At 39.7% G+C, this 13,627-nt stretch overlaps 1 protein-coding gene across 5 annotated transcripts in view; it reads left to right on the top strand.

Moving 5' to 3' along the window:
• cenpe (centromere protein E) overlaps positions 1–13,627 on the top strand; it is a 48,057-nt gene that overhangs the window by 2,730 nt on the left and 31,700 nt on the right. For all 5 annotated transcript variants that reach the window (XM_051702022.1, XM_051702025.1, XM_051702023.1 and 2 more), the window contains exons 4-20: positions 1,217–1,335; positions 1,471–1,590; positions 1,678–1,759; positions 1,869–1,936; positions 2,023–2,097; positions 2,214–2,265; positions 4,419–4,506; positions 5,513–5,642; positions 5,727–5,846; positions 5,961–6,113; positions 9,458–9,602; positions 9,708–9,807; positions 10,129–10,573; positions 10,735–10,791; positions 12,583–12,771; positions 12,870–12,944; positions 13,035–13,103. In XM_051702022.1, coding sequence (XP_051557982.1) covers positions 1,217–1,335; positions 1,471–1,590; positions 1,678–1,759; positions 1,869–1,936; positions 2,023–2,097; positions 2,214–2,265; positions 4,419–4,506; positions 5,513–5,642; positions 5,727–5,846; positions 5,961–6,113; positions 9,458–9,602; positions 9,708–9,807; positions 10,129–10,573; positions 10,735–10,791; positions 12,583–12,771; positions 12,870–12,944; positions 13,035–13,103 — 2,087 coding nt within the window. The remainder of the gene's footprint in view (positions 1–1,216; positions 1,336–1,470; positions 1,591–1,677; positions 1,760–1,868; positions 1,937–2,022; positions 2,098–2,213; positions 2,266–4,418; positions 4,507–5,512; positions 5,643–5,726; positions 5,847–5,960; positions 6,114–9,457; positions 9,603–9,707; positions 9,808–10,128; positions 10,574–10,734; positions 10,792–12,582; positions 12,772–12,869; positions 12,945–13,034; positions 13,104–13,627) is intronic.

Raw genomic sequence — 13,627 nt, 5'->3', positions numbered from 1 at the left:
TGTGGTGTAGCGGCCGAGTATTCGGCAGTGGTTGTGTGGTGTAGCGGCCGAGTATTCGGCAGTGAGATCTTTGAGAGTAAAAGTTGTTCTATGTAATGTATGTGTGTCCAAAGATGAGATCCACACAACTGATTTGTCATTGAATAATGTCTCTTTCAATACCATTTCTGTTCTTTACAGTCAGTTATTGATCAAACACAACAGAAATGCTGTTTACAGAAATGCCGGATTCTCTTAAAGAGACAGTACCGTTTTTTAGCACCTTTTCAACAAAACTACAAATTAGGAAATTAAACTATAAAAATGTAACAAAATATAAAATATGCAATATAATATCATAATTATTGATTGATTTTGTTCATTTTTAAAAGGCTAAAATGTTGACCACATTTGATGAAAAACTAACAAAATATAATTAGCAAAGTTAATATTTTCATATTGTACCTAGTTAAGGCCTAGGTATACTTAGTTTATCCGCATTCTGGATAGGATCACCTCCGGCCAACTGCGTTGCCTTTTAAAGTATACTTTTCTGTCCGCGAGCGAACATGAACACACTCAACGCATGCCCACTACAGCTGCTTTGTCGTACTCTTTTAGTGCCACCAGTGGCTGGCGCGTTCTTGGATGATGCGCACAGACGAGGACCGTTTCCATGCCGCGTGGCTGTGCTGATGATGAAATTTGCGTCACTCATACTGAGTGCGGAGCAATCCACAACGTGGATTTGGAAAAACACTTGTCATATTTGGAAAAACACTTGTCCACCAAATCAGTCATGTCGTCTAACCAACAATTTTGTAGTCATATGACAAAAATCATAAAACAAAGACGACCTCTTTAGACCCGCAAAACTGTGTGTGAAAACAGTGTGAACTCAAAGATTACATGTCCATGAACCTGAAAGGTGGACAACCTTATCTGCCAATTGCATGACTCACATGGACTACTTTTACAATGCTTTAAGTCCCTTTTTCAACTAGTTTGTGGTCTCTGAGCTGTTGTTGTATGTGTGAAATTCAAGTGTGTTCCACTGAAAACATAGCAGCATACGGGTTTGGAACAACATAAGGATGAATAAATGATGACAGAATTTTCAAAATGGGTGAACTATTTCTTAAAATCAGTCTAGAGACTTGAAATTGAGATATGAAAGAGATATGAAATTGTTTTTAAAAAATCACTTTTTTTGTTTGTTTTGTAATTCATGATGCAGGGACGATATTTGCTTATGGACAAACTTCTTCTGGGAAGACCTTCACCATGATGGGTAGTGAACATAACCCTGGTGTGATACCACTCGCCATGGCTGATGTCTTTAAAACTATTAAAAATGTAAGTGTTGACAAATCAACCTGGATGATAATAGTGCAAATAAATTACTTTTGTGACTTTCATAAACAGTCAATGAAATAAAGCTTAATATCTCTTTTTTTTTTTTTTTTTTTTTTCCCGTGTCAATCTGTCTAGTGTCCAAAGAAGGAGTTTCTCCTACGTGTGAGCTACATGGAAATATACAACGAAACGGTCACAGATTTACTCTGCGACAGCTGGAAGAGAAAACCTCTGGAAATTCGTGAAGGGAACTATGTTAGTATTTTGTCTTATTGGATTATGGTTGTGTATTTGTGGACATGAGCATAGATTCAGCTTTTAACTGCTTGTCTATGTCTACAGAAAAACGTGTATGTAGCTGATCTGACAGAAGAAATGGTGACGTCTCCGGAGCAGGTCCTGTCCTGGATCACCAAAGGAGAAAGTACAGCTGCTCTTAAATCACTTCCCTCGATTTTCATACATCATTTTTTATTTTGGTGTGGTGCTTTTGCTGTGTATTGAAATACTGTCTCATGACTTTCATTACACAGAAAACAGGCATTATGGGAAGACTAAAATGAACCAGCGCAGCAGTCGCTCTCACACAATTTTCCGCATGGTAAGAAGCGTGGTGAACTCCAGGGTGTGTTTGGAGTTTGATTTGGGTTCATCTCTGAAGTTTATTAGTTATTTTTTGTGTGTTAGATCTTGGAGAGCCGGGAGAGAAGTGACCCAGCGTCTGGAGAAAATGCTGAAGGAGCCATCATAGTGTCACACTTGGTAAGATTAAAATAAATGAGAACTGTCCTTGAAATATGTCTGTATGTTTGCATTTATATAATTTAGTTTAGCTGCATTTATTGTGTTTAGGAGTTTTTGTTTGTCTGTTCCTGTAGAACTTGGTTGATCTTGCCGGTGCTGAACGGGCGAGTCAGACAGGAGCTGAGGGTAACAATTTGTCTTAGTACAGTTTATTCTTTTATTTACTCAAATTTTAGCTCTCTCTCTCTATATATACTGTATGTATGTGTGTGTGTGTGTGTGTGTAATATATATATATATATATATATATATATATATACAGTGTTTCCCTAGGATTTTTTCAGCAGCAGTGCTATTGTGCGTGCGTCCACAAGCCTGCAACGCTGGACCTGTATTGACGCATGTTGTTTGAAGAATAGATTAAAACACAGGTGTCAATCTCATTTTCAGCCTGGGCCACATCAGGGTTTATTTGTGCCCTCAAAGGGCCCGTTGAAAATGTGGCACTAGCACCGTTTGGTAGCACCCATGCAAATAATATTACATGTTATATGCATTTCAATGCACATTTGACAGTACAGTGTTGATTTTGAGGATGGGATGCAGATGAAAATTATGATAGAGTTTAAGTGCGTATATTTGTGTGTGTGGTGGGGTCTCTTTTGCAGTGAAAAAGCGCACAGCTGACTGGGGCTGGCAAACGTTATGTTGGGTCAAGAATATTAAATGAACCATGTGAAATCCCATCAGTGGCGCTCATAATTCGGCAGTGGTGCAGCACCGCTACAAAATGCATATAGGGGAAACACTGCATATATATATATATATATATATATATATATATATATATATATATATATATATACACACACACACACACACACACTTACATATATAGACCTGTACACCTACATATTCATGCAATTGTCTAATCAGCCAATCGTGTGGCTGCAGTGCATAAAATCATGCAGATTTTCAGGAGCTTCAGTTAATGTTCACATCAACCATCAGAATGGGGAAAAATGTGATTTGGTCCGTGGCATGATTGTTGGTGCCAGACGGGCTGGTTTGAGTATTTCTGGGATTTTCACACACAACAGTCTCTAGAATTTACTCCGAATGCTGCCAAAAACAAAAAATATCCAGTGAGCGGCAGTTCTGTGGATGGAAACACCTTGTTGATGAGAGAGGTCAACAGAGAATGGCCAGACTGGTTTGAAGTCATGAAGTCTAGAGTAACTCAGATAACCACTCTGTACAATTGTGCTGAGAAGAATATCATCTCTGAATGCACAACATGTCGAACCTTGAGGCGAATGGGCTACAACAGCAGAAGGCCACGTCGGGTTTCACTTCTGTCAGCCAGGAACGGAAAACTGAGACTGCAGTGGGCCTGCCGTCTGTGTTCCTCAGCAGAAATCCAGATTATGTCTGACCAGGGGACGTACTACAGATCCTAACTTTAGAATCTTAACTGTTTGGTAACCATGGCAATTTCAGTTAGGATCTAGTTTCGGACAAAACTATTATAGAATAACATTTCCTAAGTGCATTATTTTATCTTAACTACAATTAGGATTTGCTTCCGTCATATGAATTTATGAAAAATCCTAACTTGACTGATCAGATCTTTAAGTTTTTTGCAATACACCCCTGGGCGATGTTTTTCCAATCGTCTACTGTCCAGTTTTGGTGAGCCTGTGCCCACTGCAGCCTCAGTTTCCTGTTCTAAGCTGACAGTAGTGATACCCAGAGGGGTCTTCTGCTGCTGTAGCCCATCCGCCTCAGTGTTCGACGTGTTGTGTGTTCAGAAATGCTTTTCTGCACAGCACTGTTGTAACGCGTGTTTATTTGGGTTACTGTCACCTTCCTGTCAGCAAGAACCAGTCTGACCTCTCTCATCAACAAGTGTTTCCATCCACAGAACTGCCGCTCACTGGATGTTTTTTGTTTTTGGCACCATTCGGAGTAAATTCTAGAGACTGTTGTGTGTGAAAATCCCAGAAATACTCAAACCAGCCCATCTGGCACCAACAATCATGCCACGGCACCAAATCACTGAGACCACATTTATCCCCATTCTGATGGTTGATGTGAACATTAACTGAAGCTCCTGACCCATATCTGCATGATTTTATGCACTGCTGCCACACGATTGGCTGATTAGATAATTGCATGAATAAGTAGATATACAGGTGTACCTAATAAAGTGGCGTGTGTGTGTGTGTGTGTGTGTGTGTGAGTGAAAATGCAGCCTGCATGTATGAGCATTTTTGTAAAAAAAAATAAAATAAATGTGTCTGTGTTAAATCCTCTCTCTGTTTGTACCCTCATGACAGGAGCCCGGTTTAAAGAAGGCTGTAATATAAACCGCAGTTTGTTCACGCTGGGTCAAGTCATCAAGAAGTTATCTGATGAGAGTCAGAAGTGAGACATTTCAGAGACTTTAGCTGTGTTTTAAACAACCATTTAGGGCTGCACAATTAATCAAAATAAAATTGAAATCATAATATGACCTGGTGCGAATATTAAATCGCAAAGGGCTGCGATTTAATTAAATAAATAAATAGTCTGTTCGCTTCAAAGTTTATTTGCATTGCTCTGTCCAGTCTATATGAAGTTACAGCATTATTACAGTGTTTTCACTGTGCTCCAGAACTCCATCTCATGCTCGAGTAACAGAAGTGCTCAGAGTTCTGTTTGCTTGCGTGCTTTAAGCGCTTTATTTTCACTTGCGTGAAGTGGTTTTTATTATCATATGTGGTAACAGCATCTCAGCCTCCACCAGGCACCGGTATCATAGTAATGTGGAATGCAAGATGGGATATAATTGAAAAATCTTTATTAAATGATTACTGAGCAAAGAGCATTAACAGTAGCACCTGTAGAAAGAAACATAACCAGTTTTGACAGAGCTGCTGATAAAAAGTTAAGTGATAATTATCTGATGATTAGATGAAAATTAGAGATTGGTATCGGATATTAAAATCCTGATTAGAGCATCCCTAATATTCAAGCTGACTGAGTTTCAAAAACTAATGATGATGACTAGTGGGCTGAGACCCTATCACAAAATAAAAACAGGTACATGGTGGATGGGTACAATTTGAATATAAAGAAGACAGTGGTTTTTTATTTGTCATTTCAATGTTTATATATTTATTTGTTTGTGAGTGAATTGAAAAAAAAAAGGTCTCAGTTTGGTTCTTTTTATAAGGACTCGTGTGAAAACCCCAGCAGCCTTATGGCAGTTGAACATGTGAAAAACATTACCATTTATGTTTCTTCTTACTATCATAATCGCAGTTCAAATCGCAATCGCAGTATGACTTTTGTCCAAATCGTGCAGCCCTACAACCATTTAATCATCATTGTATTATTTTTGGTCTAGTAAACTATTTATATAATGTCATTTTTCCCTTCCATCCAAAAGGGGCTTTTTGAATTACAGAGACAGCAAACTCACCCGAATACTACAGAACTCTTTGGGTGGCAATGCAAAAACTGTCATTATCTGCACAATCACCCCAGCCACTGTCGACGAGACCGTGAGCACTTTACAGGTTCGAGAGAAGACCCTTTCTTTGCTGTTTTTCATAGTTTGCTAGATGTATTGAATTTGACTTTTGTTTTTACCACAATTCAAGTTTGCTAGTGCTGCAAAGCGCATGAAGAATGACCCTCACGTTACGGAGGTCTCGGATGAAGGAGCTCTCTTGAGAAGATACCGCAATGAGATTGTTGATCTTAAACGACGGCTTCAAGAGGTAAACATGCAGTTCGCATGTTTCTCATTGTTGATTCCATGACTGACAATCTTTCAAACACTGATTAAAAAGTCCAACGTCTCCTCAAATGATTGTTTTGCTCTCATTTCACAGGTTTCGTCTGTCACACAAACAACTGCAACTGAGAGACAGTCACTGTGCCAACTTCTGCAGGAGAAAGATCAGCTCCAGAGAGAGCAGGAGGACAGAATCAAGAACTTGACCAAACTACTAGTTACTGCATCAAATGTTGCCCTAATCCCTAAGGTAACAGATTTAACTAATCTTAGTCAACATGAAATCAAAATTGACCCTATTAATGTTCTTGGTCATATTGTGAACCGTTCATCCGTGCACGTTATTACAATTATGTCTCTGCAATCTTTTATCAAAATGTAATAGCGGAAAAGGAAACGACTGTGTTCACACTACCTCTCGCATGACTTAAAGGGATAGTTCACCCAAAAATGATAGTTCTGTCATGATTTACTCACCTGTAAGCCATCCCAGATGTGTATGTCTTTCCTTCTTCAGCAGAACTGAAATGAAGATTTTTATAAGCACATTTCAGCTGTTTGTCCATACAATGAAAGCAAATGTGTGGCATGACACTGCTGGCTGTTTGATGGTCCAAAAGTCACATTTAGGCAGCATAAAAGTAATCCACACGACTCCAGTCGATCAATTAATGTCTTTTGAAGTAAATCGATATGTTTGTGTAAGAAACAAGTCGATAATTAAAACTTTTACTTTTTAAAAACGCTTCCTGCGGGGGTCTGGGTAGCTCAGCGAGTATTGACGCTGACTATTACACCTGGAGTCGTGAGTTCGAATCCAGGGCGTTCTGAGTGACTCCAGCCAGGTCTCCTAAGCAACCAAATTGGCCTGGTTGCTAGGGAGGGTAGAGTCACATGGGGTAGCCTCCTCGTGGTCGCTATAATGTGGTTCTCGCTCTCGGTGGGGCATGTGGTGAGTTGTGTGTGGATGCTGTGGAGAATAGCGGGAAGCCTCCACACGCGCTACGTCTCCACGGTAACGCGCTCAACAAGCCACGTGATAAGATGCATGGATTGACTGTCTCAGACGCGGAGGCAACTGAGATTTGTCCTCCACCACCCGGATTGAGTCACTACACCACCACGAGGACTTGGAACGCATTGGGAATTGGGCATACCAAATTGGGGAAAAAATACATAAAAAATGCTTCCTGCTACCAGTCGACCCATCACGAATCTGTTGCGTGACGTAAGGGTTGCAGCGGTATGAGATTTTCACAGAACGATAACCGTCTCAGAAAATATCACGGTACACAATTATTATTATCAGTTACAATGATCCTTAAAGGAGTGAAAACAGAAGGGTTTTTTTTTTTTTGGTTGAACAAACGCTTTAATATAATTGAAACTTGAAACCATTTTTTTTATTTTTATGGAAGTATGTGTAAAAAAAGTCTTTCTTTTGAAAATAAATAGAATAAGAAAGCTAACAGAATTATAATAATAAACCGAACGCATAACGCATAAACATGATAATAGCATGTAACTATAACGTTATATAACTAAAGCATGTTAGTTTACATGTTAGCATAGCATGTTTAATTACTAAATGAAAAATAACATCAGCTCTGTGAGCTTTTAAAGTAATGTCCTATGATTATTAATAATTAACATATCCTGTAGGTGTGTGACTGCTCCTGTCTGTACCTTTAACTCAGTGGTTCTCAACTGGTTTTTCTTCAGGACAGATTTTACATTGGAAATCAAGTGGCGACCCACCATAGTGAAACACAACCTCTGTTTAATGTATCATGGGTTGCATTTCCTTTTATGTTGCATAGTTTTATTCATGGTTTTCAAGTATAAAAGCATGCATCAAGTGACATTATTTTTGTTGTTGATGTCAACAACAAAAGCGACAGGATGTTTTCTCTCCCCCCTTTTAAAAATTGAAGAGCATATTTACTTATATGAGCCCATTATTATCCCGTTTGTTTCCTAATTTCAAACATCATTCAAACAGAACATACATATTACATAGGAGGAAAGGCTCCTCATTACCATGGTTAGGTCAGTGTAGCTAGTCTTAAATAATGGTAATAATAATAACAAATTATATTATTTATGAAAAAATACTAGCCGAAACACATCTTGAAAAATGCCACTGTTGATATAAAATGAGGTCTAATAGATTCTACCTATAGATTATTTCATATGAAACTAACATTTTGTCTCATTTAAAATTGTGAAATAATTTTGTAAAGGTGGTGATGTGTAATGATTTTATTTTATTTTTTGGTGCATCGCACAGTGTTGCTCTTTTCTCCTCAGTGCTGTTTGGCATGTCAGGGCTGCCTACTGTTTGAGAGGTTCGACTTGACTTCCTCCGTAACGCTTTAAACTAGAAAAGTCTCACTGGAATTGAAATTGGTCACATCAGTTTTGAGGTCTGCGCTCCGCAATATCGAGGGAAGCCCGGTTGTTGCACGGGCGCGCCAGAGAGAAGAGTAGATTATGATCGCGAGCAGGTTCCGTTACACTTATGCTAAAGTGCAGATGAGAAGCCTTTAGCTGATTGCGAGATTATCATTAAATCTGCCTCGGCAGTCCTAAATAGGCTCTCACTTGTGCAGCCACTGAAATATCTTCAATGGGAGAACCATGGCATTGTTCTTTCCCTGCTGTCTGCGACCCAGTCCGAATAGACCTGCGACCCACCAGTTGAAAAACACTGCTTTAACTCTCACATGCACTCACTTATGTCAGACCCCCTTGCCTCGCTTCTCTCTGACGTTTTCTCCACTGCGTGTGTGTGTGTGTGTGTGTGGCGCAAGTTGACGAGTCTGATAGGCAGTCAAGGAGGAAAGGAGATGCACACGTGCAGGTGAGATTCTCCGTCCAGTTGCATTTTTTTTTTCTCAGTACTGTAGATAAATGTACATGGTATGATAACGGTCAATTTTCATACCGTGGTATACCATGAAACCGGTATACCGCTGCAACCCTAGTTCAAGCGAGAAGTCGGAAGCGTGTGCTTCGTTTACAACAGAGGAATCAACCTCACGTGAGAGTTTGTTCATTTCAAACAGTTTACACAAACATACCAATTTTCTTCTGAAGACATGGATTAAACCGCTGGAGCTGTGTGGGTTACTTTTATGCTGCCTTTATGTGCTTTTTGGAGCTTCAAAATTCTTGTCACCATTCACTTGCATTGTATGGACCTACAGATCTGAAATATTCTTCTATAAATCTTCATTTGAGTTCTGCAGAAGAAAGTCATGCACATCTGGGATGGCATGAGGGTGAATAAATGATGAGAGGATTTTCATTTTTGGGTGAACTGTCCCTTTAAGAAGGGTATAATATTTGGGGGTCCTTGGCATTTAAAAGTTTGAAAACCTCCAATCAACTCCCCATGGATAAAATCAAGTCCTGCCATACAAATGTTTTTTTTTTTTCCTCATTGAATATTCTGTTTCACTCTGAAATACTTCAGCTTGCAGGAATAAAATGGTTTGCGAACACCGTTTCATGTTGACTTTTAACTTTGAAACCCATCGTTGAAGTCATTTTGTCTTCTTTTTTTGTTTTTTTCTTGAAACTTATGGAAAGCTTCCCAAGAGGAGAGTGACGTGGGGTGGGAAGCTGCTGAGATCTGCTCGTCTTCTAAATGAAGTTCATGGATCAGGTGACATGAGTTTTGCAGAGCCGTATATAAAGAAGAGAAGAGCAGACTTCACTCTACATGATGGAGACGGTAAGAAATCGGTGTTATCAAGTCTTTCAGAAAATGTGTTGACGCTTATTGCCAAAGCCTCTAGAAACAGCATTTGCTTAGATATTTCATTCCTGTTCTGTTTAGAAATGGATGAATTTGACAGCCGATTTGATTTCACGGCACTGGATGAACCAAACGTGGACATGGAGATGAGCAGCATCACTGTCCGCAGCTCCTCAGAAGGGTGAGGACAACTTTATTCTCAGTCGGTGCCCATTTTACAAGCAGCAACCTTGTGAATTTCACAAAAATATCTTTTTGACGTTTAAACACATTTATCCAAAAATTCTCTACAAACCTGTCCGAACACATGATTGATTTTTGGAATGACATATGACCTAAGCATCATCTTGATGTTTGTGACAGTGAAGAAAAGAGTGTATTAGCGTTAAATTGTCAATTAGAGAATCCACTCACTGGGTGTCTTGTTTCCCAGCCTCGCTCATGAGTGTTCTCTTCTGCATAAGTTAATGTTTATTACTTCTTGTGTCTCTTCCCTGTACAGGAGTCATTTCATGGACTCGCCTCGAGCGAGCGAGCTGATGTTGAAGGTGGCGTCTCTAGAGAGTCAGTTAGAGGCAGAGACTCAGAGCAGACAGAGAGCGGAGGAGAGGAGCTCAGAACTCCAGAAGAAGGTTTCTGAGTTGGAGAAGAAGCTGGAAGCTCAAGTCCAACCATCAGATGAAGAGATGAAGTCGTCCTATGAGCTACAGATCTCTGAGCTGGAGAAGAAGCTGGAGATGATGGAAACTCAAGCCAAACCTTCAGACGAGGAGATGGATGGTTGCTATGAGCTGGAGAAACAGATGGTGGCGCTGCAGCATCAACTACAGACAGAGGTTGAACAGAGACAGATGGCAGAAGAGAAGAGCTCATCACTGGAACTGAAGGTGGCAGAGCTGGAGAAACCATCTGAAGCCCTCGCACGCTCGCAGCACACCTGTGAACAGGTACATCAGCGGCTGTAGCCTCTAGAATGTTCTTTTGAGGTTTGAGTTGAGTAGTTTGCTCGTTCACTGTAATGCTTTTCATCTTTTCTCTCTTGACCGGTTATGTTTTTTTATACATGGCGATTTAAACATTTTCTGAGTGTTGTTTTGTCTATCTGCAGCTGAGGAGAGATCTGGAAGAGGCCATTCAGATCTGTGAGACTGTCGGCTTTGAGAAAGTGAGTGAATAACCTCATACAAATGTTTTTTTTCTCGTTAATATTTATTCAAACTAAATTAGGCCTGTTGCGATTTATTAAATAATGATTGTGGTTATTTGAGAGAACAGCAGTTTATTGTGCACTTCAAATTCCAATCACATTTTAATGCCCATATAAGGGAATTTTAAGCACATATATAAACGGCATTAATGACATGTTTGTGAGTCATTTAGTTGAAGGCCGAGCATCTGTGAGCCGCAACGCGGGTGACAACCAGAGCAGCTCGTGTCCGGAAGAGCGAGTGAAGCACTTCTCAAGCGCTCTGATGCATACGCCATCAGCAGAGGCTCACGCCAAACTCCCACGAAAATATAAACTTTGATCGTGAACAGCTTCACTTTAAACAATTGTGTAATGGCGAATAGCAGGTTCATAACAACCGTGTAAATGTAAAATTGACAAACTAATGTTGACCAAAAAGTGACATGTTTTAAAGAACACCTATTATGGTTTTTAATCGTGCCTAATTTTGTTTTAAAGGTCTCATACAATAGATTTACATGCATCCAAGGTCAAAAAACACTTTAATTTGCTGATAATTTAAATTACAGCATTACCTTTTTTCCCCAGTGTCAAAAACGACTCGTTCAATGATCCGTTCTAAAGGATTCATTCTAAACTCCTCCTTTCAGAGAGCCTACTCCGCTCTGATTGGTCATATGTCCCAGTCTGTTGTGATTGGTCTACCACTTAGTGCAGTGTTTGAGGGTGGGTCAAAGCTGTTCGTGAACAGCCAATCAAGACCAGAGGCGGGTTTTTTGTTACCAAATTACGTAGGTTAGTACAGGAAGTAAGTCTGGAATTACTAACGACTCGTTTCAGGTGTTCAGAATCGGTTCTTTTGGGAGTCAATAACTCCATTTGTCATGCACTTTGATTTTTGAAACTTTGCAGACTTTTTTACATTCACAAACAGCTATATAACACACTACATGAAAGGTGATATTTGAAAAACCATAATAGGTGCTCTTTAAGTATTTAGGAATATTTTGATATGATGATACAAGTTTTTAAAGCCTTAAAAGGAAATCATATGTCCATATATCATTATTTGATTTACATATTAGAAATTAAATATGTAAAAATGACTTATTAAGGTGTAAGAAGCACACATGCAGAAAAAAAGCAATTATAATTTTTTTTGATCCCCTTTTCTCCCAATTTGGAATGCCCAATTCCCACTACTTAGTAGGTCCTCGTGGTGGCGCGGTTACTCGCCTCAATCCGGGTGGTGGAGGACAAGTCTTAGTTGCCTCTGCTTCTGAGACCGTCAATCCGTGCATCTTATCATGTGACTCATTGTGCATGACACCGTGGAGACTCGCAGCATGTGGAGGCTCATGCTACTCTCCGCGATCCACGCACAACTTACCACACGCCCCATTGAGAGCGAGAAACACTAATCGTGACCACGAGGAGGTTACCCCACGTGACTCTACCCTCCCTAGCAACTGGGCCAATTTGGTTGCTTAGGAGACCTGGCTGGAGTCTCTCGGCACACCCTGGATTCAAACTTGCGACTCCAGGTGTGATAGTCAGCGTCAATACTCACTGAGCATTTAATTGTCACAGCCCTAAAACAGACAATTAATTGTCATAATCGCAATTATTTGTTTGACAATTAATCGTCAGCCAGATTTCATAATCATGACAGTCCTAAACTGAATGAATATGGGACACATATCTTAGGAAAACTGTCAAGAAATGTTCTGCGTTTGTGAACCCTGCATATAATCTATTTTTTGTTAGGATGCCATTATTGCCGAGCGAGACCTGATCAAACACACTCTTGAGCTTTTAACAAAAGACCTGGAGACTCTGAAGGAAGAGAAGAACTCACTTCAGAAGGATAAAGACACTCTTCAGAAAGACATAGAGGAGAGGAAAGATGCTGATGAGTTTGAGAAACTAGAGCAGGAGAGCAAAAGAGAATATGAGGTGAGCGGGATGCATCTTCATTTACACATTAATTTAGTGTTTGACATGTCATACCTGTACTCCTAAAGAATTCTTATTTGAATTCAAATGTCTTATAGAGAGAATTAGAAGCCGAAATCTCCAGACTGCAGAAATCTTCAAAACAATTGGAGGACACGATTCAGAAGTTAGAGGTCAGTTCACATTCACTTTACTCAGCACTGCTTATCTAAACCAAATGTGTGGAATACATCTGTATAAAAGAAATGTGGTGTTCTTCATAGGCTGATTTGGTGATGATGTCATCAGAGCTTAAGAAGAAGACTGAGCTCACCACTGAACTGCGGAGTTTTGTATGTCTCCACACTGATTACAAATCTAAATGGATGCACCATTATTTAGTGGTTGACTGATTATTTTATTATAAATGACTTGGTTTACTCAATAGTTCAAGTTTCAGCTAGTTTTCCACATTATCTGTTGCTGGTGCTGTTGATTTTGAAACTGACACAAGGGGGAGCTAACACTTCTGTTATCTGGCCAACCGGGTTGGGTGATCAACTGATGCCAATTATTTGATCCAAATATCGACCAATTAATTGGCCTGTCTGATAAATATGTTGATCACCGTAATCGTAAAAGGCATGTTCTGGGTTCAATACAAGTTAAAGGGACAGTTCACCCAAAAATTAAAATTCTCATCATTTTCTCACCCTCATGCCATCCCAGATGTGTGACTTTCTTCTGCAGAATATTTCAGCTCTGTAGGTCCATACAATGTAAGTGAATGGTGACCAGAACTTCAAAGCTTAAAAAAGCACATAAAGGCAGCATAAAAGTAATCCAGATGACTCCAGTGGTTTAATCCATGTCTTCT

Source organism: Myxocyprinus asiaticus, chromosome 7 (genome assembly GCF_019703515.2).
Source record: "Myxocyprinus asiaticus isolate MX2 ecotype Aquarium Trade chromosome 7, UBuf_Myxa_2, whole genome shotgun sequence".
Taxonomy (NCBI): domain Eukaryota; kingdom Metazoa; phylum Chordata; class Actinopteri; order Cypriniformes; family Catostomidae; genus Myxocyprinus; species Myxocyprinus asiaticus.
The sequence above is the reverse complement of the archived record's forward strand: the minus strand, read 5'-3'. Positions and strand labels throughout refer to the sequence as shown.